The following is a 24,045-nucleotide window of genomic DNA, read 5'->3' on the forward strand; positions in this document are numbered from 1 at the left end:
ACAATCGGCCGTGATTGGGAGTCCCACAGGGCAGCACACAATTGGCCCAGTGTCGTCCGGGTTAGGGTTTGGCCGGGGTAGGCCGTCATTGTCAATAATAATTTATTCTTAACTGACTTGCCTAGTTAAATAAAGGTTAAATTAAAAAACAACTCCCGAGCGCTGAAAAAAATGAAGGAACAAGCGATATTTATAACTAGTTCATCAAGGGAGTTAATCAGTCTTTTACAGTGGGAGTAAATAAAGCACAGTGGGCAGAACAAACAAGGAGTTGGGCAAAGCCAAGCACGAGCTCACGAGATCCTATTGGCTCGTTGTAGCATGTATTTGCATATCTTAAAACTTTGACATAGCCTCAAGTCTATGAAACTTAGTGCACTGTGTTCGTAAAATATTTTAGTTTTGGGAACAGAATTTTTTTTTGAGATCAGATGTTTAATCGATGAGAAAATTACCTGAATGTCGGCCCAGTTTTACCTAGTTCCATCCTCTCTCACTACCCGCGACTGGACTTCCTCTCACTACCATATTTGGTGTTGAGAAAACGTTCTGAACGGACGCTTCAGCTTTATAGCCCCTATGACGTGCCTGGGTTAACCCTTCGTTTGCGCCATAAACATCTATTTGACTTCAAAGTATTGCATTCTGGGAACCGATGTTATTTTATCCCGCGTCTTTTCTGTTCTCTAACGACTTGTCCATTAGAAGAGAACACTACTTCCCATAATGCAAATGTAATTTTTTTTTTCTCTCCCCCCCCCAGTCAAAGTTGGTCCGTCTGCTGTGAAATGAAATTGGAAAATGAGAGCAGCGAAAGGAGTAACCGAGGAGATCAAATTTAAAATATTGCACATTGACATCAAATATGCGACAGTACCGCAGTTGTATTATCGACGGTTCGTTATGACAGACGTTGCACGGTGTTCTGTCTTGCTCCGTTTTTGTTGTTAGCTATATGGACGTTGAACTAGCTGGCTAGCCACCTCCCTGTCACGAGCAACGCCGGGGTGTATTCTTGGTTTAGACTTCGGTTCATCACCGTACTGCAGTATGTTACAGTGGCCGAAAGGAGGGCCAGGGCTCGGTTATAGCATTTGAGCGTCACCGCTGTACAAGAGCATCAGTTCACACCATTTGTCAACAATGCACAACTCGTTGCAAGCTATAATTATTGCCATCTTTTATGCAAGTTAGCCAGTCAGCAATTAATATTATGGCACAGTACAGAAATTAATAGCCAGTAACATTTCAGTGCCGTGGTACAAGTGCAGGTGGTGCATTCCCGAAAAGGTATGCAAGTTGTCCTCTTTAGCAAAGTTCTTGGTTAGGTTGTCAAACAGTTAAGCTAAATGTCTGCTAGTTTCCAACTTGTAATTTTTGTGTACATGAAGTAATATAAAATAGATTTTTTTTCCCATTATTGTATCATATATAGCTAGATAATTATCATGTCCCTTCCCTCTGCACAGTGATAAGGGATCATACACGGCAGGATGGAGCGAGGAGGCAGCATCCAGCTGGACGTCCCTGACTTTAGCAACTCTGTGCTGTCCCAACTGAACCAGCTGCGTATGCAGGGGCGGCTGTGCGACATAGTGGTGAACGTGCAGGGCCAGAGCTTCCGTGCTCACAAGGTTGTGTTGGCTGCCAGCTCCCCTTACTTCCGAGACCACATGTCACTGGGCCAGATGAGCACTGTGTCCCTGTCAGTCATCCGCAACCCCTCGGTGTTCGATCAGCTCCTCTCATACTGCTACACCGGGAGGCTGTGCCTGCAGCTGGCCGACATCATCAGCTACCTGACGGCTGCCAGCTTCCTGCAGATGCAGCACATCATTGACCGCTGCACGCAGATCCTGGAGGGCATCCATCTAAAGATCAGCCTGGCGGAGGAGGAGCTGGGGGCCGGAGGGGGGCACAGGGGGGCTGGGAGCTTGGAGGAAAGAGGAGGAGGTGGGGTAGGAACATCAGGGGGCTCTCTAAGCCCGCGCCACAGCAGCCCCAGGGTTCTGGGCCCTCAAGGAAGCAGAACCCGAGGTGCCATGGATATCCGAGAGGTGGGAAGCCCAGTGGGGGAGTCCATGAGCCCCCAGATGGTGGAGCACAGTGGGCTGGGCCCGGAGGGTCTGCCTGGGGGGGTGGAAGTGGGCAGCAGGCTGGGGAAGGAGCCCATACTGCGCATCAATCGGGCCGGCCAGTGGTATGTGGAGGCAGAGTCGGAGAGGGGGAGCGGCGGTGAAGAGGGGGAGTCAATGCGGGTGGTGGATGGCTTGAGGATAAAGACGGAGAGGATGGAAGAGTGGACGGGGGCTGATACCCAGGAAGAAGGGAGCGGGGCGGAAGAGGGAGCAGCCATGATGATTGACACGTCCGGGTGCAGCTCACTGGTGCAGGAGGGTATTGTCACGGGGGCCAAGAGCTCTCAGCCCTCCAGCAGCTTCAGTGAGACTGAGAGGTGAGTACAAGTTCCAGGGAAGCAGTCACTTTATATAATATATATGCCATTTAGCAGACGCTTTCATTCAAAGTGACTTAGTCATGTATACATTTTTTTTCCCTATGGGCGGTCTTGGGAATTGAACCCACTATCTTGGCATTGCAAGAACCATGCGCTACCATCTGAGCTACACCATATAAAAGGAGTGCATGCACGTTTTAAACTGAAATAAAATTCAGTACGAAGTACCTCAGAAAAGCACTTTGGGTAACATTTTAAGGTTATTGAGTGAAACTTCTATACAAAAGCAGCCTACTATATGTATTGCTAATGGAAGATGGAGTGCTAAGGTAAATGGCTCCGTGGACTTGCCTGCTGAAGAGGTTTGAGGATCCAGTATCTCTGTCCTGTCAGGTTTAGTCCTACTGGCAGTGTGATGGCAGAGAGACCGAGAGCCAAGAGTGAGTCACCCAGCAGAGTAGACGACCAGTGCCATCCCAACTCGCAGGTATGTGTCACCCTCATCGACTGGTATCCCACCCTGGTGGTCAGCACTCTGCATTTCCAAAGTCCACCATACAACGCTAGTCCAAAAAAAAGCTAGCTTTCAGTCCAGGTGCAATCAATGATCTTTTAAGGTCTCAAGGGAGGTTATGGATTGGTACACTAGCCTGTTACATACTCAATGACTATAGCACTGAGCCGTGTACTCTATGATTAAGGGGTTTACTACTAAGGGGAATCATGCATGTTGTGTGCATTCCTCATGGACACATACAAACATAGAGGTGATGATGATGATGCAGGCCCTGTGAACAACTCCTTAATTTGGCCCTGTGGAAAGTCCTTAATCAGATTTCAGAAATACTCCATAATACAGGAAGGGAAGACTTTCCCCAACACCTATGACATCAGCTTATATTAAGGGTCTTAATTAAGACATAACTATTATGGGACCCCATGACAGAAGTGTGGTGCCTTCGACAACATTTCCAACTGCAAATACATTGCCTTGCAAAAGTATTCATCCCCCTTGGTGTTTTTTCCTATTTTGTTGCATTACAACCTGTAATTTAGATTTGATTTTTATTTGGATTTCATGTAATGGACATACACAAAATAGTCCAAATTGGTGAAGTGAAATAAAATTAAACTTTTTTCAAAGAATGATATAAAAAAAACGGAAAGTGGTGCGTGCATATGTATTTACCCCCCTTTGCTATGAATCAAATCAAATCAAATGTATTTATATAGCCCTTTGTACATCAGCTGATATCTCAAAGTGCTGTACAGAAACCCAGCCTAAAACCCCAAACAGCAAGCAATGCATGTGAAAGAAGCACGGTGGCTAGGAAAAACTCCCTAGGAAAAACTCCCTAGAAAGGCCAAAAACCTAGGAAGAAACCTAGAGAGGTACCAGGCTATGAGGGGTGGCCAGTCCTCTTCTGGCTGTGCAGGGTGGATATTATAACAGAACATGGTCAAGATGTTAAAATGTTCATAAATGACCAGCATGGTCAAATAATAATAATCATAGTAGTTGTCGAGGGTGCAACAAGCACGTCCGGTGAACAGGTCAGGGTTCCATAGCCGCAGGCAGAACAGTTGAAACTGGAGCAGCAGCACGGCCAGGTGGACTGGGGACAGCAAGGAGTCATCATGCCAGGTAGTCCTGAGGCATGGTCCTAGGGCTCAGGTCCTCCGAGAGAAAGACAGAAAGAGAGAATTAGAGAGAGCATATTTAAATTCACACAGGACACCGGATAAGACAAGAGAAATACTCCAGATGTAACAGACTGACCCTAGCCCCCCGACACATAAACTACTGCAGCATAAATACTGGAGGCTGAGACAGGAGGGATCAGAAGACACTGTGGCCCCATCCGATGATACCCCCGGACAGGGCCAAACAGGCAGGATATAACCCCACCCACTTTGCCAAAGCACAGTGGGTGGGGCCCCACTATGAAGCCCCTAAATAAGATCTGGTGCAACCAATTTTATTTTATTTATTTCACCTTTATTTAACCAGGTAGGCTAGTTGAGAACAAGTTCTCATTTACAACTGCGACCTGGCCAAGATAAAGCAAAGCAGTGTGACACAGACAACAACACAGAGTTACACATGGAGTAAACAATAAACAAGCCAATAACACAAACAAGTCAATGACACAGTAGAAAAAAAAGAAAGTCTATATACAGTGTGTGCAATTACCTTCAGAAGTCACATAATTAGTTAGATTGCACACATGTGGACTTTATTTAAGTGTCACATGATCTCAGTATATATACACCTGTTCTGAAAGGCCCCAGAGTCTGCAACACCACTAAGCAAGGGGCACCACCAAGCAAGCGGCACCATAAAGACCAAACGGGTCAGGGACAAAGTTGTGGAGAAGTACAGATCAGGGTTGGGTTATAAAAAAATATCAGAAACTTTGAACATCCCACGGAGCACCATTAAAGAATATGGCACCACAATAAACCTGCCAAGAGCGGGCCGCCCATCAAAACTCACGGACCAGGCAAGGAGGGCATTAATCAGTTAGGCAACAAAGAGACCAAAGATAACCCTGAAGGAGCTGCAAAGCTCCACAGCGGAGTTTGGAGTATCTGTCTATAGGACAACTTTAAGCCGTACACTCCACAGAGCTGGGCTTTACGGAAGAGAGGCCAGAAAAAAGCCATTGCTTAACTTCTCTAGGGTAGGGGGCAGTATTTTGACATCCGGATGAAAAGCGTGCCCAAAGTAAACTGCCTGTTACTCAGGCCCAGAAGCTAGGATATGCATATACTTGGTAGATTTGGATAGAAAACACTCTAAAGTTTCTAAAACGGTTAAAATAATGTCTGTGAGTATAACATAACCGATATGGCTCGCGAAACCCAGAGGGAAAACCATCCCCCAAATTCGGCTTACCACTATTTTCAATGGCTAGTATTTTAATAATAAGGCCAAGTCCTCCCAGATTGCAGTTCCTAGGGCTTCCACTAGATGTCAACAGTCTTTAGAAAGAGTTTCAGGCTGGTTTTTGGAAAAATGACCCAGAAATTGTAGTTTTTCTAGGTGGCTCCCATTTTGGCTGTAGTGTTTCAAAGCGTGTGGAGGAAAGCGCGTTCTTTCTTATTTATCTCCGGTAATGAACATACTATTCTCCGTCTTAAATTTGATCGTTTATTTGCGTATTAGGATACCTAAGGTTTGATTATAAACGTTGTTTGACTTGTTTGGAAAAGTTTATTAGTAACGTTTGGGATTCATTCTGTATGCATTTTGATGGAGGGAAACTGAGTGGATTATTGACTGAAGCGCGCCAGCTAAACTGAGTTTTTATGGATATAAAGAAGGACAGTATCGAACAAAAGGACCATTTGTGATGTAACTGGGACTTTTTGGAGTGCCAACAGAAGAAGATCATCAAAGGTAAGGCATTTTTTATATCGCTATTTCTGACTTTTGTGTCGCACCTGCCTGGTTGAAATATGATTTTCATGCTTTTGTATGCTGGGCGCTGTCCTCAGATAATCGCATGGTTTGCTTTTGCCGTAAAGCCTTTTTGAAATCTGACACGGCGACTGGATTAACAAGAAGTTAAGCTTCATTTTGATGTATAACACATATATTTTCAAGAATGTTAAATATTTGAATTTAGTATTTTTGAATTTCGCGCTCTGCAATTTCACTGGATGTTGGCCAGGTGGAGCGCTACCGTCCCACGTACCCTAGAGATGTTAAAGAAAAAATAAGCAAACACGTTTGGTGTTCGCCAAAAGGCATGTGGGAGACTCCCCAAACATATGGAAGAAGGTACTCTGGTCAGATGAGACTAAAATTGAGCTTTGAAAACACTGTCTGGCACAAACCCAACACCTCTCATCACCCCAAGAATACCATCCCCACAGTGAAGCATGGTGATGGCAGCATCATGCTGTGAGGTTGTTTTTCATCGGCAGGGACTGGTGAACTAGTCAGAATTGAAGGAATAATGGATGGCGCTAAATACAGGGAAATTCTTGAGGGAAACCTGTTTCAGTCTTCCAGAGATATGAGACTGGGATGGAGGTTCACCTTCCAGCAGGACAATGACCCTAAGCATACTGCTAAAGCAACACTCAAATGGTTTAAGGGGAAGCATTTAAAAGTCTTGGAATGGCCTAGTCAAAGCCCAGACCTCAATCCAATTGAGAATCTGTGGTATGACTTAAAGATTGCTGTACACCAGTGGAACCCATCCAACTTGAAGGAGCTGGAGCAGTTTTTCCTTGAAGAATGGGCAAAACTCCCAGTGGCTAGATGTGCCAAGCTTAGAGAGACATACCCCAAGAGACTTGCAGCTGTAATTGCTGCAAAAGTTGGCTCTAGAAAGTATTAACTTGGGGGGGGTTGATAGTTATGCACACTCAAGTTTTATGTTTTTCTTTGTCTAATTTCTTGTTTCACAATAAAACATATTTTGCATCATCAAAGTGGTAGTCATGTTGTGTAAATCAAATGATACAAACCCCCCCAAAAATACATTTTAATTCCAGGTTGTAAGGCAACAAAATAGGGGAAATGCCAAGGGGGGTGAATACTTTCTCAAGCCACTGTAGCAATTATACACACAGTGTATAAAACATTAGGAACAACTCCCTAAGATTGAGTTGCACCACCTTTTGCCCGCAGAACAGCCTCAATTCATTGGGGCCTGGACTCTACAAGGTGTTGAAAGCGTTCCACAGGGATGCTGGCCCATGTTGACTCCAATGTTTCCCACAGTTGTCAAGTTGGCTGGATGTCCTTTAGGTGGTGGACCATTATTGATGCTCACGGGAAACTGTTGAGGGTGAAAAACCCAGCAACGTTGCACTTCTTGAAACAAAATGTTGCGCCTGGCATCTACTACCATACCCTGTTCAAAGGCATTTAAATAGTTTGTCTTGCCCATTCACCCTCTGAATGACACACACAATCCATGTCTCAAGGCTTAAACATCCATCTTTAAGTGCATTTAACAGGTGACATCAATAAGGGATCATAGTTTTCACCTGGTCTGTCTATGTGATGGAAACAGCAGGTGTTCCTAATGTTTTGTACAGTGTAATCTAGTGTTACAAAGAGTGTTGACAGTCTTGAGACGTACCTCTTGTTTGTCTTTCAGGGGGAGGAGCAGGCTGTGTTGGGCGGCTACGAGGAGTACCTGCGTGAACAGGTGGCTGACCGCTGGTGCCACTACAACCCTCGACTCACCTGCATCTACTGCTGCAAGTCCTTCAACCAGAAGGGCAGCCTGGACCGCCACATGAGGCTGCACATGGGCATCACACCTTTCGTGTGCCGCATCTGCGGCAAGAAATACACCCGCAAGGACCAGCTCGAGTACCACATCCGCAAGCACACAGGAAACAAGCCCTTCCATTGCCACGTCTGCGGGAAGAGCTTCCCCTTCCAGGCCATCCTCAACCAGCACTTCCGCAAGAACCACCCGGGCTGCGGCCCTCAAGAGGTGACCCACAGCGCCTCCCCAGAGACCACCACTGTCTCCTCCCGGGGGGGGCAGAACGAGGAGGGGTCGCCCAGCCAGGAGGAGCCAGATGGGGGTGGAGGTGGGGCCTCTTTCAGAGAGGGTGTCCAGGCCTCTGTCTCCACCACTGGGCCTGATTGACCCAGTGGACCAGGGAGGGTGATGGTTGGGGTATAGGAGGACAGGGTATAGGTTAGGTTAATGGTTTGTACTCTCCTGCCAGGGGAGGAAAGACAATGTATGTTGAAGTTGCTTTAAAAGAAAGGATGGCAAGGGGGAGTTCAGAAGGTCAAGTCCATCCAGGGTGGGATTTTTATAAGCATTTTTTTAAATCCTTCGACTAAACCGCAGGGACAGGAAAACGAAGCAACAGAGTAGTTTGATATGGCACTTCGTAATATGTCGTTATTTATAAATGATATTTCCGCTTTAAACCATATCTACCTTCACAATACAAACATGAACAGATTAAGCCAACACATGAAGTAATGCCACACACTCCCAATAACCTCACAACACTGAATGCAGTGGTTTTTATTTGACTATTTTCTTATGTTAGTTTTATTATTTTGTATAATAACTACATACAATTTCAATTCTTGCCTTTTGTCTTGAGACAATCTTGAACAGATGGGGGTCAGTGATAATCAGACTCTTCTTCATACATTATATGGGCAATTCCACGGTTACAGAGTCAATTCTACGGTTACTCATGGTTTTCACATAAAAATGTATGTCAAACAAAAAGCAATGGTTGCAAAGTTAAACAAACCATACACATTTTTACACAAGGACTACTTTTAACAATTTCCAATTTTACAAAAACACATTTACTTGAGGTAACAAAAACATTTACTTGAACAGTGCAGAGGCAAAGTTTGGTAACAGAATGACAGCACCAACAGCACAAACTGTCATTCTGTTACCAAACTTTGCATCTGCTCAAGTAAATGTATTTTTGTCAAATGTTCTGTGTAATTTGTTAAGTAGTCCTTGTACATAGTTGTATGGTTTGTTTACAGAGAGAGAGAGAAAAATCTGAGTCTCAGCATCACTGTTACGGTGGAATTGCCCATGTGCCAGAATGGCTTAAAAATGCAATTCCACATGAGTAGTAGATATGGCCCAGTGAACAAAACCAGTTAATTTGGTAGAGTAATGAGTAAAATTATGAAAATAACACTGATGTCGGTCTTATGACGATTTTATGTCATGCGTCTTAACACGGCTAAATGCATTCAGAAGTATACCATTATTTAATCAGTGCAACACTTTTACAATGTATTAAGATATTGGCAAAGGTAAGAGGCCTTTTAAAGAGGACTCTTATTAATCCATATGTATTTGACCCATACCTCCACATTCTTTAACCAGCTGCTGAATGCATACTTCTATACAGGAACACAGGAAACTCCATTTTTATTTATTTTTTTCTCGTTTTTTTTTATAACCTCAGATAAGCTACAATAAAACTCTTACCTCTCACACATCACTACGCAATACAGCTCTGCTCCAAGCAGATTGGTCGATGCACTCAGTTGAATTTTCAGTATGTTCTCATTTTTCTATGTTGTGGTTAACTACCTTTTTTATAAGTGACTGTTTTTTTTGCATAAGCGCATCTTCTGAACATTTTTATCTAGCTCTGACAATGTATCTGGAGGATGTAGAGACAAGATTGTAATGGAGGACACTCATATTGCTATTGTGGGTGTCCTAAGGAGGAGAGATGAGACTCTGCAGCTGTTCTGTAGTACCAGCCAAGAGAAAGACTCTTCAGCTGTTCTGTAGTACCAGCCAAGAGAAAGACTCTTCAGCTGTTCTGTAGTACCAGCCAAGAGAAAGACTGCAGCCCACTGATGCTACAGATGTCCCATCACCAAAGGATAGACATGCTTGCTACAGTGGAGTGTGTTCCACTGGAAATCAATCATTAAGAGGAGGCATCCAAAGGAATTGAGAGGACAAGCCAAGGGTCGTATTTCCCTCCCTCGCAGGGAGGCCAAAATAACTACGCCAAGCACTTCAATTAAGGAGGGGTTTGAAATAATGACATTTTTAAAGAAATATGTAAAAGATATATCGCAAATTCAATTTAACTTAAAACATTGTTTTTAGACAGATAAAGGGTAGCACAGTGGATTGGCTGTTTATTTTCTTTTTGTTTTAGAACTGAATCATTTGTGGGTGTGACGGGAGTTTTTAATGAATGGGTGTGACGGGAGTTTTTAATGAATGGGTGTGACGGGAGTTTTTAATGAATGGGTGTGACGGGAGTTTTTAATGAATGGGTGTGACGGGAGTTTTTAATGAATGGGTGTGTGCAAGTGAAACTTTTACTGGTTTGTCCACAGGGTTTTTGTTATCTGAAATGAGAATGCATTACACATCACCACAGTACACCTCGGTTAATATTCGTCAGACAAGAACAGATCAACATTCTTTATAAATATCAGGTATTTTTGTTTACTGTTTTTAAGTTTACTCTGTTTGTACGTAACATTTAAGGGGTTTTAGATAAGCCATTAAGCTTGGGCTACCTGCAGAGAAATCTTACAGCAAGCCTTATTTAGCAAGTGCAGCTTAACGAAGATTAAATGTATACTGAACAAAAATATAAATGCAATATGCAACAATTTCAAAGATTTTACAGAGTTACAGTTCCTAAAAGGAAATCTGTCAATTTAAATTAATTCAGTTGGCCCTAATCTATGGATTTCACATGACTGGGCAGGGGTGCAGCTATGGGTGAAACACTCCTCAGCACCCCCCCCCCCCCCCGCCAAATGATCCCGCAGATGAAGAAGCCGGATGTGGAGGTCCTGGGCTGGCGTGGTTACACATGGTCTGCGGTTGTGAGGCCGGTTGGACGTACTGCCAAATTCTCTAAAACAACGTTGGAGGTGGCTTATGGTAGAGAAATTCATATTAAATTCTCTGGCAACAGCTCTGGTGAACCCTCCTGCAGTCAGCATGCCAATTTTACGCTCCCTCAAAACTTGAGACATCTGTGACATTGTGTTGTGACAAAACTGCTCATTTTAGAGAGGCCTTTTATTGTCCCCAGCAGAAGGTGAACCTGTGTAATGATCATGCTGTTTAATCAGCTTCTTGATATGCCACACCTGTCAGGTGGATGGATTATCTTGGCAAAGGAGAAATGCTCACTAACAGGGACGTAAACAAATTTGTCCAAACATTTTTAGAGAAATAAGCTTTTTGTGCCTATGGAACGTTTCTGGGATCTTTTATTTCAGCTCATGAAACATCAGACAAACACTCTACATGTTGAGTTTATATTTTTGTTCAGTGTATGCATTGATAACATATGTTTTGTTTTTTAAGTGAAGACGCCATTATGGAAGTAGCAATGCAGCTATTATCTTATATTGAAACTAGGGATGCACAAATTTGGAAATTCTTGGTCAATAACCAATATTTTCTTGTCCATGATGGCTGATACCAACTAGCTATTCATCAAAATATTTTGATAAAAATGGTTTTTTTTTTGCTTAAGAAAGTATAGTTTAAACCATGTTTTGAGGCTATATAGTGTTTGTTTACATTTACAAACATTGAGTAAAATAATCTTATTTTGGGTACATAATTCATTTGAGTACAACAATGTATGTTGCAACTGCAGATTGCCCCTTTAACACCATCCACTATTAGTCCAGTTTTTCAGCCATCATCGGTCGATACTGATATGAAAGACTATACAGTATCACACATCCCTGATTGAAACATATGTATTTTAATACTCATGGTTGTAGCTTCAAGATTCTTTACAATGTGATTGCTTCAGCTAACAAAATTTGAAGATGGTCTTGAATTGTTCGATGATGGAAGATTTATGTGAATATTTTAGTCACACTCACAGTTAATGCTTCTAAGCCAGTGGTCACCAACCTTGGTTCTGGGGAGCTCCAATTATGCTGACTTTAGAATTAAAGCATTCAATTAAAGAATTATAGCATTCCAAAGTAGAACTAAAGTGGAATGATTTTAATTGACAGTAGATTTTCAGATACAGTTGATTTCATTCATCTTACAGGTATAGTACATTACAAACCTTGATGCTGGAAAACCTGGAATCCAGATAGAGAAGTGTTCCATCATTATGAAGATGTGTAAAAACGAATTGATTTTTAATCAATTACTATGAAACCGAACAATTATTATGAAACAGAATACAACTTATTTTGTTAAAAATAATAATTTCCACCAGGTTGTGGGTTTGCTTGATTTGAATTTTGGTTTGAATAGCCTTTTGGGGGGTTTGATCAAGATGTATTGTTTCATGCCTTTTTCTTTGTTTAGAACTAAAAGGGCTTTTAAAAAAAAAAAATGTAATAAGCTTGAACTGCTTTAAGTGTATGATTATTGGACCCTTGTATGTGTATTGCTACTGCTGAATGTAGATCAATGACAGGGACATGAACTATCGTGAACTGTCCTCTAGTTTGATCAAACAACAGATTTATGGCGGTTTTCATCATCTCCACTTACCTCTATGTCCTGTGAAGATTCTTACTAAGCTAGTGAGAGGATGACAATAATACAGATATAGTTTATTAAAGTACTGTCCTGAAAAGTCCTGTTTTGACCCAACTGTGAAAAACAACATATGTAGCTAAAAAAATGTTAAGGAATCCAAACATTTGTTACTTTAATATATGGTCAAGCTGAGCCCATATTTAGCAGTGATGCATGTCTTTGTCATAGGTTTTTAATGCCAAACTTGGGAAAGTTCCTGTATCTATATATTTTCTCCAAAACTTGCCAAATAATGATTTATTAGGTGATATTTAATATATTCTACATTTTGTGCTATTATGTCCTTGTTTTGCTGCTTCATTGAGCTCTCGTGTCTTATCAGATATATTCTTTAACAGTTGTCTCAATGTTTATACATAAAGATGCATACGTATATCCAATATGGTTTTGACCACAAAATGCTTACTCCAACAAATCATTAAGCTATGTAATTAATGACTTAAAGTAAAATATTATTTGACATTAAAAATATATTAATAAAAACATTATATCTCAAAGGAAATGGAATATATTACATGACAATATTTAAAACGTTTCCTGTCAAGTGAGGTACAAAACCAGCTGTGGTCTTGCAGGTTATATGTGAAGTTTGTTTTTCTTTTGCATGGTCCTGTTCCTGAAAAAGAAACATTGATTACACTGTAAAGGCCAAAGGTTGATTTGTTATTGTTTTTGATAATGTGAAAATGGGTTACTTCACAATAACCACTATCATTTTCTTCACTAGTACATATTAAAGTACATTCTTCTTAAAGGAAATAAAAATACATCACAAAGTGGTCCACTGTTCATCCCATTTGGTTTATTTTAGATCAATACGGAGATCAGAAGTAGGTAGTTGCATGACATGACAGTTTACATTGGGGAATGACACATCTGAAGTGTGTGATCAGGGGTCACAGGGGTCAGCCACTCGGCCAGTGAACACCATGGTGTTGATGGTGGACTCTCGGATGAGCAGGAGGAAGGGCTTGTTGGCCACAAACATCTCCCGGTTTGAGTTTATGGAACGGCCGACGGCCATTACAGCTGTGGCAGCAGCCGCCTCACTGCCTTCCTCATTCACCTGCAACAGTTGTTTATTTGTTAAGTTACTGGACAAAAATGTTTTGAAAGCTTATAATTTTCATAAGATATAATAAAATTTATCGATGAGTGCCCCAACCGTGTGCCCCAGCCGATGCACGTTTGATCTGTTCATTTGTTTGTTGACGTTTGCTTCCCCAGCTACTTTTAGTGATGATCATTATGGATTTTTGAATCATGATCCTTATGGATACTGTACATACCTCTAGGAATGCTTTATGGAATGCATCGGAAATGTACAGATAATTCGCCTCATCTTCAAGAATGCCTGGCAGGCTGGCGTCCTTGGGGCTGAAGAGGTCCTCGAGCCCCATGGCCTGCAGCTTCTCCTTCAGACTGAAGCTGTCTTCGATGCGGAAGCGTGGCAGATGCACCGACACTGAGGTTTCCCTCATGTTATGCAGCCAGCCAGTCAGCTTCTTCAAGTCCAGGTTCTCCTCCACCTTAGAACATCATCGGCAGAGCGAAAATTCAGTGTGATATAGTACTGTACACTATAATTGTCAGTGAACAGTGTAAATTATGACAGTAGGCACCCACCTCAGACAGGGGTGTGTCTTTGAGAGGTAGGATCAGCACCATGGTGATGTCATCTCCACGGTACGGCAGCTCTAGCACCTGCACCTTGTCTTCCGTGAACCTGCCGTAGTGGAACTTGGTTTCCTGGTACATCATGGACACTGGGCACGTCTTGGACTTACTCACATAGAAGTCAGCCTTGAAGACATTCTTTTTGTCAAATTTGCTTTTCCACTGACCCTGTGAGACAGCAGAGATGACAGTTGAATGGAAGGAAATGGGTGCCTGGGTGGTGGCTATGGAAGGTCATGGAGGCAAAAATTAAGTAGTTTTAGCTTAAAGGCCCTCCATAGGCAGAGAGGAAATAAACTCAACACACCTTGAAATAGATTGTGTTGACCAGGACCAGCACAGTGTTAGAGTTCAGCGAGTCCTTCGGCAGGGTGTTCTGAATCCTGTTCTCAGTCTTGTTTGCGATCCAATCATTGATGGTCACCCGTGACAGTTCTGGCTTCTCCTAAAAGACCCATGGTCACATAATTGCATTTCTACATGGATAGAATTACTTTGGTTCAGAAAGTATTCACACTCCTTGACTTTTTCCACATTTTGTTGTGTTACAGCCTGAATTTAAAATGGATAACATTTTGACTTTGTGTCACTGGCCTACTCACAATAGCCCATAATGTCAAAGTGGATCTGTTTTGAGAAATGTTTGCAAATGAATAAAAAATGAAAAGCTGACATGTCTTGAGTCAATAAGTATAGTATTCTACCCCTTTGTTAGGGCAAGCCTAAATAAGATCAGGAGTAGAAATGTGCTGAACAAGTCACAAAAGTTGCGTAGACTCACTGTGTGCAATAAGTGTTTAATATTATTTTTTAACGACTACCTTATCTCTGTACCCCACACATACAATTATCTATCTGTAAGGTCCCTCAGTCAAGCAGTGAATTTCAAACAGATTCAACCACAAAGACCAGGGAGGTTTTCCAATGCCTGTAAATGAGATTTCTGTATTTCATTTTTTTATACATTTGCAAAAATGTCTAAAAACACGTTTTCACTTTGTCATTATGGGCTATTGTGTGTAGATGGGTGAGAAAAAATATATTTAATCAATTTGGAATTCAGGCTGTAACAACAAAATGTTAAATAAGTCAAGGGGTATGAATACTTTCTGAAGGCTCTAATTACTCAGCTGTGTGACTGCAGATAAATACCAAGTCGTAATGGTGCATGTAATTGATTGGACTTAACGCTGTTCCATTATAGTAATAAGTGGTTTAACTCTTGAACACACAGTGTTATTAAGAGTATATAATATATATTTGTGGAAATGCAAAATGAAGCTGTAGGCTATAGACAATGCAAGAGGGAAAGACCTTGAAGTTGAGTGGCATGAGTTTGGCTCCATACACCAGCTCACTGATATTCTGGTAAATCTCATTGAAGGCCAGAGACTTTTCTCCAAAAAGACGGTTGGCTGAGATCAGTTCTGTCGTCTTGTCTTTCTTGCGGTACAGGCGACAGTTTAGCTTGGCGAAGAAGAAATGCACTTGGTCCGACGTCTTCTCTTTGATTGTGTCAAACTCAAACACCTGAATTGAGATTGAGACAGAGATCAGACATTGGGATGCCCTGAGCTGTTATTGGTTGTGGCCATTCATTTTAAAAGAAAATGTTTCTCACTAGAGGAGCAAGAAAGAGTGAACACGTGAATTGATAGAAACCCCACATTTCTAAGTTCTTCCTGCCTAATGTGGATGAAAAAATGCTGAATGAGTCATGTACTTGTAAATTGTATAGTAAGTCTCAAATCTTGGTTTTATATTTTGGCCTTTTGATGTTGGTTACCAGGCCCATTTAACAGTCCTGTGGGCTACGCTTCAGACCCCTTACATTCATAATCTGTTTTAGCGTGTTGTTGCAGGCGCCCAGCTTGGTCATAGCAAAGGCTGAGGAGATGCTGATAGGGGACATGAAGATGTTTGACTCGCTGGGTTTGCCCTGGGCTAGCTGCTTGAACAGGGACAGGGCGAAGCGACTGTTGGCCTTGGACAGCTCCCACACCCGGGGATTGGTGTTCTCAGGGACTTTCTCCGGGATAGCGTCCCCTGTCGGGGCTTCGTCCTCGGGGCTGCGGTAGATGCACCTGGGCTCCAGGGGCACGTCTTTGGGCTTGGCATTGCAGATGTCTTTGAACGCCTGGGAGGTTGACAGCAAGGGCAATAGCAGCCCCAGCGTCCACACAAACTGGGGAAGCCTCATTCTGCGGGGAGAGGGGTCTGGGTCAGGGTATAGCAGGGCAGTGATGGAAAAAGTACCCAATTGTCATACTTGAATAAAAGTAAAGATACCTTAATAGAAAATGACTAAAGTAAAAGTGAAAGTCACCCAGTAAAATAGAGTAAAAGTCTAAAAGTATTTGGTTTTAAATATACTTAAGAATCAAAAGTAAATGTAATTGCTCAAATATACTTAAGTATCAAAAGTAAAAGTATAAATAATTTCACATTCCTTATATTAAGCAAAGCAGAAGGCACCATTTTGTTTTTTTATTTATGGACAGCCAGGGGCACACTCCAAAATTCAGACATAATTTACGAACTAAGCATTTGTGTTAAGTGAATCTGTCAGATCAGGTAGTAGGGATGACCAGGGATGTTCTCTTGATAAGTGTGTGAATTGGACCATTTTCCTGTCAAGCTAAGTATTCAAAATGTACTTTTGGGTGTCAGGGAAACTGTATGGAGTAAAACATACATTATGTTCTTTAGAAATGTAGTGAAGTAAAAGTAAAAAAAGTTGTAAAAAATATAAAGTACAGATACCAAAAAAAAAAACGACTTAAGTAGTACTTTAAAATACGTTTACCTAAGTACTTTACACCACTGTAGCAGGGTTATTCAACTCCTTTGGTCATTGGTCAATGGCTAATTTATAAACCAGCTGTCTGTGTGGACTCTGGCTGATCGATGGCATGTATCCTGAGTGGCGCAGCAGTCTAAGGCACTGCATCGCAGTGCTAGAGGCGTCACTACAGACCCGGGTTTGATCCCGGGCTGTATCACAACCGGCCGTGATTGGGAGTCTCATATAGGAGAGCACAATTGGCCCAGCGTCGTCTCGGTTAGGGGAGGGTTTGGCCGGGGTAGGCCGTCATTGTACATAAGAATTTGTTCTTAACTGACTTGCCTAGTGAAATAAAATGTAAATGTAGGGATCAATGAAGTATCAGGGGAAGGGGAAACTACCAGACACTGCAGCTCTAGTGGACAGTGCAGCCAAAGACAGTATGAAAATAGGTGGAAACTACTTCTTCAGTAGAAATCACCGATCACACATGTAGGCGATGTCATGGTGACGTTGGCTAGCTAAACTCATGCGCAGAAACAAGTCATCAGATCTAACTGTCATCTTGCGCCGAACTGTGCATTTGCAGGCCGTCAAATCAAAGGCACTCCTTCAATATAAAGTTGTTTTTGACAAAAATTAGTCAGTTTGCCACTTTCACAAGGTTAGAGTAATAACATGTTCAACTACTAAAGACATTGGCTCAAATCTAGGTTGAGGCTTTAGGGATTTGAAAAATTAACTAAAAGGAATACCTTTTCACTTCTCTCATTGACTTCTCAAACCCCAAACCTGGTCTGTTTCGCAAGCGTTCCCGAAAGTCTTGCGAAGTTGCGCCTCTAGGTCTCGAGCAGTGGTTCCCAAGGTTTTTATAGTCCCGTACCCCTTCAAACATTCAAGCTCCAGCTGCGTAGCCCCTCTAGCACCAGGCAGTGTTGCCAACTCCTCAGTAAGGAAAGTAGCTATTGGCTGTCCTAAAAGTCGCTAGAAGTTGCTAAATGACATCATCACCTAATTTGCCATGTGCATGTAATTGTGATGGACGCTGTAGGAGAGAGGAATAACGTTGTGGGAGAGACAAAAAGTGAGTAAAAAACACCCTAAATATGTTTAGAACTACAAATGAGCAAGCTGCAGGGTGTGGCACACACAGCGAATAAGAACCAGATATTTGAGGCCATACTCCTCCCATTGTTAATCCCCGTCATAACAGAGGCATTGTCAGTCCCTATCCCCAGGAGTTCTCTCTTTTTTAACCTGTTGGGGCTACAGGTTAGCAATGAACCCCGAGACGGGATTGCTAACAAGGCTGGAAATTCAAAACATCAAAAATCTAATAATTTCAATTTCTCAAACAATCAACTATTTTACACAATTTAAAAGATAAACATCTCCTTAATCTAACCACATTGTTCGATTTTCAAAGAGGCTTTACGGCAAAAGCATAAAGTAAGATTATGTTAGGACAGTACATAGCCACAAAAGTACAAACATCCAGTTTCAATTCAAGGTCAGGCGTCACCAAAAGCAGAAACCAGCTAAAATTATGCACCAACCTTTGACAATCTCCATCAGATGACACTCCTAGGACATTATGTTATACAATACATGCATTTTTTGTTCCATCAAGTTCATATTTATATCCAAAAACAGCATTTTACAGTAGCGTGAAATTCAGATTTTTTTCTTCTCTGAAATGCTTCCGGGTGAACATAACAAAATTACTATTCGAAAACATTGGTAAATTATAATATTGTCATTCAAAGAATAATATATTATCATCTCGTAATTGCTACCGAATGGCCAGATCTCAAAATAACTTTACTGGGAAATCACATTTTGCAATAAACGGGGTGCTATGCTAAGAACAATAGGCTATGCTATACAGTTAGCATCATCTAATATCGATAATAACATTGTAAATATCCCCTTACCTTTGATTATCTCCATCAGAAGGCACTGCCAGGAATCCCAGGTCCAGAACAAATGTGGTTTCTTTTGACAAAGTTCATAATTTATGTCCAAATAACACCAAGTAGTTAGCGTTTAGTATGCTCCCACAAAACGTGGTGGGGGGGGTGTAAAATCACGCCGAAAAGCTAAAAAAACCTAGTAAATAATCTATTTACGTTCGTTCAAACATGTCAAACGTTGTTTAGCATTAATCTTTTGGTCCATTTTTAACGTGAAACATCAGTAAACATCAGTAATATTTTCACACAACCTATCCTATGTCTAGATAAACAATTATGACAAACTCACTCTTCTCAGATTTATGCGCAGGCGCAAAAAAATGAAGTGACGACATGTCAACTTCCCTGCATTCTAATTTGCTCTCTGTTTATCATAGACGCTTCAAACAACTTTATAAAGATCGTTGACATCTAGTGGAAGCCGTAGGAGTTGCGAAATGAATCCTTTCTCACTATGGTATCTATAAAACAATGACACTAAATAGTACAGTCACACAATTCACATTTTTTTTAAATCTATTTTTCACAGGTTTTTGCCTGCAATATGAGTTTTGTTATACTTACAGACACCATTCAAACTGTTTTAGAAAATTCAGAGTGTTTTCTATCCGAATGTGTTAATAATATGCATATCCTAGCTTCTGAGTTGGTGTAGGAGGCAGTTATAAATGGGCACATATCTTTTTCAAAATTTCTCAATACTGCCCCCTAGCCCCAACAGGTTGACAACACTGCTCGAGGAAAGCCACAACAGCACCACTGGCTATAGATTTGGCATCTCCTCCCTCCAACTCAACAAGCCCCAGAAATGTTGATACAATTGTCTGCTTGGTGTCACTAAAGTACCTTATCACAACCCCCAGGTACTTAGAAACACTTACATCCGTGGACTCATCGAGGAGGAGGCTGAAACGCTGGTCACCCACATCTGCGACCAACTTTTTCAGAAAGTATGGTGCGAGAACAACATTAATCATTTCTGTGCACTTTGTCCTGTGCATTTTGAAGTGGGTAGCAGTAGTGGAGTCTGAGAAAGCAGCTCTACATGCTTCTCCAGTGTGATCACATGCCAGCATGGAACAGTGTTCAGCGATAGCTAATGCCATGGTGGCCTCAGCCTTTTTTGCAGAGTGCATTTTTTTTAACCATAAATTGCAGCTTGTTTTGGGTGGAACTGTTATAAGGCTTTGCCTTTCTAGTATGTTTTTGAGTTGTCAGATGTTTTTTTACATCACTAAGTTTGGGGTAGAAATCAGCCTTACAATACAGGCAGTATGCCCGTGTATCATCTCCAATAAACGGCTTCAACCAGCCTTTGAATTCAGGGTTTGATTCCCACTCCTTTCTGTATTTTTGAGTGTACAGTTTAGACTGAGACATGATGAGCTAGCCAGCTAGATGTTTAGCTTATGTCACAGAAGAGGCACACACACAGTGGACAAGGTGAGTAAGTGACTGAGGCTGTGTGAGTCAAATGCAGTGCTTTATTTTTGTGCAGATATATTTTAGACAAAGAACATTTTACATTTACATCCCGCCCTGAATGTAAGCCAGGGTGGGATCAGCCAGCGGCGGCTTCCCGTATGCGAGGTTCATTTGCAGTCTGGACGCGGAGGGGTGAACATCTCCTGCTCTGACTGCAGCTGGGAGGGACTGCTGCGCGAGGACTGGGCCGCCTGTGAGTGCTTTGGGACGGGGGTGGGGCCCACGGCAGCATCCGCTGCTCGTTGAGAAGAGTAAGAACGATACGTGCTTTCACGTCAGTCTCTCCAAAAGTCTCCAATAACACCAGAGAAAGTCACTAGATTTGTAGCTAGTCAAAATTGTTTTAAATGTGTCGGTAGAGGGACAACACTGGCACCAGGGTCAGCACACTCTTAAATGTAGTTTTTTTTGCCAACATTGTAAGCCTGTGTAACCGATGTGAAATGGCTAGTTAGTTAGCGGTGGTGCGCGCTAGTAGCATTTCAATCGGTGACGTCACTCGCTCTGAGACTTGAAGTAGGGTTTCCCCTTGCGTCGCAAGGGCCGCGGCTTTTGTGGCGCGATGGGTAACGATGCTTCGGTGGGTGTCAGTTGTTGATGTATGCAAGGGTCCCTGGTTCGAGCCCGGGTTGGGGCGAAGAGAGGGACGGAACCTACACGGTTACATTGATGCTGTTGACCCGGATCATTGGTTGCTGCGGAAAAAAGGAGGAGGTCAAAGGGGGGGTGAGTGTAACCGATGTGAAATGGCTAGTTAGTTAGCGGTGGTGCGCGCTAATAGCATTTCAATCAGTGATGTCACTCGCTCTGAGACCTGAAGTGGTTGTTCCCCTTGCGTTGCAAGGGCCACGGCTTTTGTGGCGCGATGGGTAACGATGCTTCGTGGGGTGTCAGTTGTTGATGTGTGCAAGGGTCCCTGGTTCGAGCCCGGGTTGGGGCGAAGAGAGGGACGGAACCTACACTGTTACACCTGCAAGACACACACTATAGGATACATTTATTAAACATAAGAATGAGTGTAAGTTTGTCACTTCCCAGTAGCCAGGTTGTGACACAAAAGAGCTCTTATAGGACCAGGGCACAAATAATAATAAATAATTTTGCTCTTTATTTAACCATCTTACATATAAAACCGTATTTGTTCATTGAAAATTGTGAATAACTAACCACAGGCTAATTAGAAGGGTGTGCTTGAAAGGATGAACATAACTCTGCAATGTTGGGTTGTATTGGAGAGAGTCTGTCTTAAATCATTTTCCACACACAGTCTGTACCTGTATTTAATTTTCATGCTAGTGAGGGCCGAGAATCCACTCTCACATAGGTACGTGGTTGCAAAGGTCATCAGTGTCTTAACAGCATGATTTGCCAGGGCAGGATACTCTGAGCACAGCCCAATCCAGATATCTGGCAGTGGCTTCTGATTAAATTACATTTTCTCAGAACCGCTTGTTGCAATTTCGATGAGGCTCTTATGTTCATATATGATATCAGTAAGTGGACTGGAGGCAGGGCATGAAAGGGATAACGATATCCAGTTGTTTGTGTCATCCGTTTCAGGAAAGTACCTGCCTAATGGCGCACCGCTATATCACATTTGACATTACATTTGACATTGTCCGTAAACTTGAATTCATTTGCACACAAAAAAATATCATACAATGATGGAAAGACCTGTTGTGTTGTCCTTGTTAACGCAGACAGAGAAGAGCTCCAATTTCTTAATCATACCTTCAATTTTGTCCCGCACATTGAATATAGTTGCGCAGTCCTTGTAATCCCAGATTCTGATAATTCAGGCGAGAAAAAACATCACCCAGATAGGCTAGTCGTGTGAGGAACTCGTCATCATGAAAGAAGTCAGACAAGTGAAAATGATGTTCAGAAAAGGAAACTTTAAGCTCCTCTCTCAATTAAAAAAAGTGTCAATTACTTTGCCCCTTGATAACCAGCGCACTTGTTGTAAAAGCGTTACATGGTCGCTGCCCATATCATTGCAGAAAATACACGAGAGTTCGGGGCCTTGCTTTAACAAAGTTAGCCATTTTCACTGTTGTGTCCAAAACGTCTTTCAAGCTGTCAGGCATTGCCTTGGCAGCAAGAGCCCCCTGTGCATGCTGCAGTGCCCCCAAGTGGCGTCAGGAGCAACTGCTTGTACGCACGTTACCACTCCACTATGTCTCCCTGTCATGGCTTTTGCGCCATCAGTACAGATACCAACATGAGCAGCAGCTACATACGGACCGTTAGTGTAATTCCCGCGAGAGAGTAACGGTTTATGTGATTGGATGTTAATTATTTGACTAGGCTACCTGTATCTGACATTGTGTTGTTATTTCGCTGAACACTAGATGGTTTAATTTTATTTTGGGCAGTGAAACGAGGATACTCAGGCGAGAAAAAAACCTCACCCAAATGTATTGCCCCGTTGGAAAATATAAATGGACTGTTTGAAAATGTGAAGATGTTTTTTTTATTATTATTTTTTAATCAGTTTTATTTGGCGTACCCCGACAGCATTGCGTGTACCCCAGTTTGGGAATACCTGGTCTAGACAAACTGCTGCAGCTCTCAAAGACTAGCGTTGGTATAGTGGTGCTACTGCTGTGTTAATCATTCAAAACAATCAAAATATAATTCCAATAATAGCATGTCATACCATAGGCTTAAACTTGAACGCATTCAATATAACTTTCACCCCCCCCCCCCCCCTCCCCAAGTCACCAGCCGCCACTGCAGCACACATTTTAACCAACACCATAACACGTTTGAAAATAACTTCCACAGTCCAACATTTTCTTCACATCGTGGGAGCCCGCTGTAAAATAGTGAATGAAACTCAACGTACAAAAAACGAACCAAAGCAAACACGGGAGCTATCAATTTATGATTTGGGGATAATTCATCATTTTAAAGAATTTCCGCTCAGTTAGCTCTCCCAATACGTGATATTTTAATTACACGTCAGGGGTATGTTATGGTATCTCCTTATCAGATGCAGCAGTGAGTGGACCTTACATTTTCTTTAACGTGTATAATATTTTGTCCAGGTCTTGTAAAGTTAGGATGCGCGCAAAACCTCATGAAATATATAATTATGTCAACTCTAGAGTGCCATCTAAGCAACTACACAATGAAAAACAAATAAAAATGTTTAAGTTTGAAGACTTAAAATAAAGAATATTCTGTGTTGAGTTGATCGTGTTTATTCAACTAGCCATTGACAAATGAATACCTGTTGCTAGGCTCAATACGTGGAATCTTTCAACATGCCAATCATAAACCAATCTCACCATGGCATAACCTCTTCAAACCATATTAAACTCTACGTAACAATGTTATGAATTGACGCCTTACCTGAGGGAAATTTCCTTGTAAGTAAATGACTGTGTGGAACGTAAAAATATCGGCTGCGATTTGAGCTGTCGAGTCCCTCATAGGGGACAGGGTCAGTGTCCTGCAGTGCGCCGGGGCTGGAGAAAGGACCATTTACTCAGCTCAACCTTTGAAGTATTGATCGTTGGTCCCACATCCTGTGACCCAATGTTCTAATGTCTTCGCAAGTATTTGTTCATATGAAATGATACAAATAGAACCAAATGCACAGAGAATTGTCACAGTGAGGAA

General features: G+C 42.1%; 2 protein-coding genes across 2 annotated transcripts; one reads left to right on the top strand and one right to left on the bottom strand.

The window, feature by feature from the left end:
- The first annotated feature begins 43 nt into the window (after positions 1-43).
- LOC106573950 (zinc finger and BTB domain-containing protein 37) lies at positions 44-13,277 on the top strand. The gene is made up of 4 exons (XM_014149429.3): positions 44-1,290; positions 1,470-2,455; positions 2,852-2,945; positions 7,579-13,277. Exons 2-4 carry the CDS (start codon positions 1,494-1,496, stop codon positions 8,080-8,082), a joined length of 1,560 nt encoding a protein of 519 aa, XP_014004904.1. The 5' UTR covers positions 44-1,290; positions 1,470-1,493; the 3' UTR covers positions 8,083-13,277.
- A 3-nt stretch (positions 13,278-13,280) lies between these two features.
- On the bottom strand, positions 13,281-23,837 carry antithrombin (protein). The gene is given in 7 exon segments (NM_001123632.1): positions 13,281-13,564; positions 13,788-14,027; positions 14,125-14,343; positions 14,483-14,620; positions 15,490-15,705; positions 16,007-16,376; positions 23,776-23,837. Coding segments are annotated over 6 exon segments (1,359 nt in total). The 5' UTR covers position 16,376; positions 23,776-23,837; the 3' UTR covers positions 13,281-13,387.
- Positions 23,838-24,045: the final 208 nt, after the last annotated feature.

Source organism: Salmo salar, chromosome 16 (genome assembly GCF_965601325.2).
Source record: "Salmo salar chromosome 16, fSalSal1, whole genome shotgun sequence".
NCBI classification, from domain to species: Eukaryota; Metazoa; Chordata; class Actinopteri; order Salmoniformes; family Salmonidae; genus Salmo; species Salmo salar.

Bases quoted from the DNA above. Each gene is read 5' to 3' on its own strand.
- LOC106573950 (XM_014149429.3), top strand. From the start codon at position 1,494: ATGGAGCGAGGAGGCAGCATCCAGCTGGACGTCCCTGACTTTAGCAAC. The intron at 2,456-2,851 runs GTGAGTACAAGT...CTGTCCTGTCAG, and splicing joins AGCTTCAGTGAGACTGAGAG to GTTTAGTCCTACTGGCAGTG. The intron at 2,946-7,578 runs GTATGTGTCACC...TTTGTCTTTCAG, and splicing joins AGTGCCATCCCAACTCGCAG to GGGGAGGAGCAGGCTGTGTT.